The sequence below is a fragment of the Nematolebias whitei genome, chromosome 6 (assembly GCF_014905685.2).
Source record: "Nematolebias whitei isolate Nwh7 chromosome 6, NemWhi1, whole genome shotgun sequence".
In the NCBI taxonomy this organism is placed as follows: domain Eukaryota; kingdom Metazoa; phylum Chordata; class Actinopteri; order Cyprinodontiformes; family Rivulidae; genus Nematolebias; species Nematolebias whitei.
The window spans coordinates 41,818,826-41,820,785 of record NC_056503.1 but is presented as its reverse complement, the minus strand read 5'-3'; the positions used below and the strand labels follow the sequence as shown (position 1 = coordinate 41,820,785).

The following is a 1,960-nucleotide window of genomic DNA, read 5'->3' as shown; positions in this document are numbered from 1 at the left end:
TTCACTTTTAAAAAGGATAATGTAAGATTTTGTTTTTCAAATGTTGTAAAATTGCAGTTGTTTTACAGTAACGAGTAAGATGAAATGGTCAGATGAACATTTATTGAAAAAAAAACAACTCATATTTGTGGTGTATTGCCAATAAATTCTCACGTTTTATAGTTGTATCCATAAGTACTAATACACCATTTATTAGTGGCACTTCAGCTCTGATATTTGGTGTGTGCAGGTCTTTGCTTTAGGCACCAACTGTAGCGGTTGTTTGGGACTCGGAGACCTTCAAAGCACCATTGAGCCACGGAGGATTGATGTGTTGTCTGGAAAGAAGATTGTGTCCCTCAGCTATGGAACAGGACCTCATGTGGTTATCGCCACAGCAGGTAATTAGTTTGGATTATAAAAGTTCAGCAAATCTTTTTTTTTTTTACCTCAGGGTGAAGTTTTTACAGGAGGAAGAGGAGTGATTGTACAAACAGTACGGCACATTTAATTTAGTCGTTTCTGCTCAGATATAGCATCTAATAACCTTCTATAGTCAACCACAATACTGCTGTATAAATATATGAGTTGGGAGTTGGGAAACCAATACAAAAAATTTGTGATTATATTTATACTCTGCGTTTATGGTTAGAGGTATGCTCAAAAGTCAATTTTCTATTTACTTAAAAATGTATTTTTCGGACTATAAGGCGCACTTAGAATATAATCATCTAATTTTCTCATGCACCTTATGTATTAATTCTGGTTGTACTTACTGACCTCGAACAGATTTTAAGTGGTTATTGTGAATGAGTTGAATAAAATTTGACTTGTTTTGTTTTGCTTAATGCGCCTTATAATCCAGTGTGCCTTATGAATGAAAACAGACCCGTTCATTGATATTGCGCCTTATAATCCAAAAAATACGGCACATTCTTTTACTTGATTATAGATAGGAAAAATGCATTTTCTTCCCAAATATTAGATTTAACTTGTAGCATTTATTCTATTCCAGCTGCTGATGTGCACTGCACAAAATACCTTCTCAAGTGTTTTATTTTAATATGTTTAAGATTTGTTTGTTTTGCTTTTGGTGTCATGAATGTAGCGTCTTTCTCGCCTCGTTTTTATAGATAGGAAGTCTTTTAGGTGATGTATAGAGATAATTTATTCATGACTGACTCTTCATCATGGAGACGTTTTGAGCGTTTTGTCTCCAAATGAAGATAATTTAAATATAAACAGGTCAGATGTTGTCATTCTGGTGTGACGTGTTGTTTTTGGTTGATATAATTGTAAAAGTTCTATCTGTTCCTCACTTCCTCTGATATCCACCTGGAACTTGGCCTCATTAGTGTTTTTTATCAATATATTTATTGTTGTTGATGTAAAATTGACTGCTTTTTTTATATTTTCGTTGATAAATAAACACATAACAGCATAAAGCAAAGTGTCTTCGCTGCTGTGTAGATGGTGAGGTTTATGCCTGGGGCCACAATGGCTACAGCCAACTGGGAAATGGGACCACCAACCATGGTCTGACCCCTGCCCTGGTATCAACCAACCTCCTTAACAAGAGAGTGACAGAAGTGGCGTGCGGCTCCCACCACACCATCGCCCTCACCAGTGATGGAGAGGTTGGTCACCCTTCTGTTCTCACTGAAATTTTTTATTTTTTATTTTTTTAATCTGTATATATGACCTCTTACCGCTGTGACCAGGTGTACGCGTGGGGTTACAACAACTCAGGACAAGTAGGCTCTGGGTCGACGGCCAATCAGCCGACACCACGCCGCGTCAGCAGCTGCCTGCAGAGCAAAGTGGTGATCAACATCGCCTGTGGCCAGCTCTGCTCTATGGCTGTGCTGGACAACGGGGAGGTATCAGATCTTATGTTCTGGATGTTCTTTGTGTAAATGTTGAGTCAGCATTCAGACTCTTGTTTTTCATTTTTCTTTATATTCTTTGCAATCTAACTCAT

General features: G+C 37.7%; 1 protein-coding gene across 1 annotated transcript in view; it reads left to right on the top strand.

Moving 5' to 3' along the window:
• The window catches only part of rcbtb2 (regulator of chromosome condensation (RCC1) and BTB (POZ) domain containing protein 2), a 15,465-nt gene that overhangs the window by 2,628 nt on the left and 10,877 nt on the right, over positions 1-1,960 (top strand). Inside the window, exons 2-4 of the mRNA XM_037677888.1 lie at positions 230-380; positions 1,450-1,616; positions 1,701-1,859. Of these exons, the coding sequence (XP_037533816.1) occupies positions 230-380; positions 1,450-1,616; positions 1,701-1,859 (477 nt within the window). The remainder of the gene's footprint in view (positions 1-229; positions 381-1,449; positions 1,617-1,700; positions 1,860-1,960) is intronic.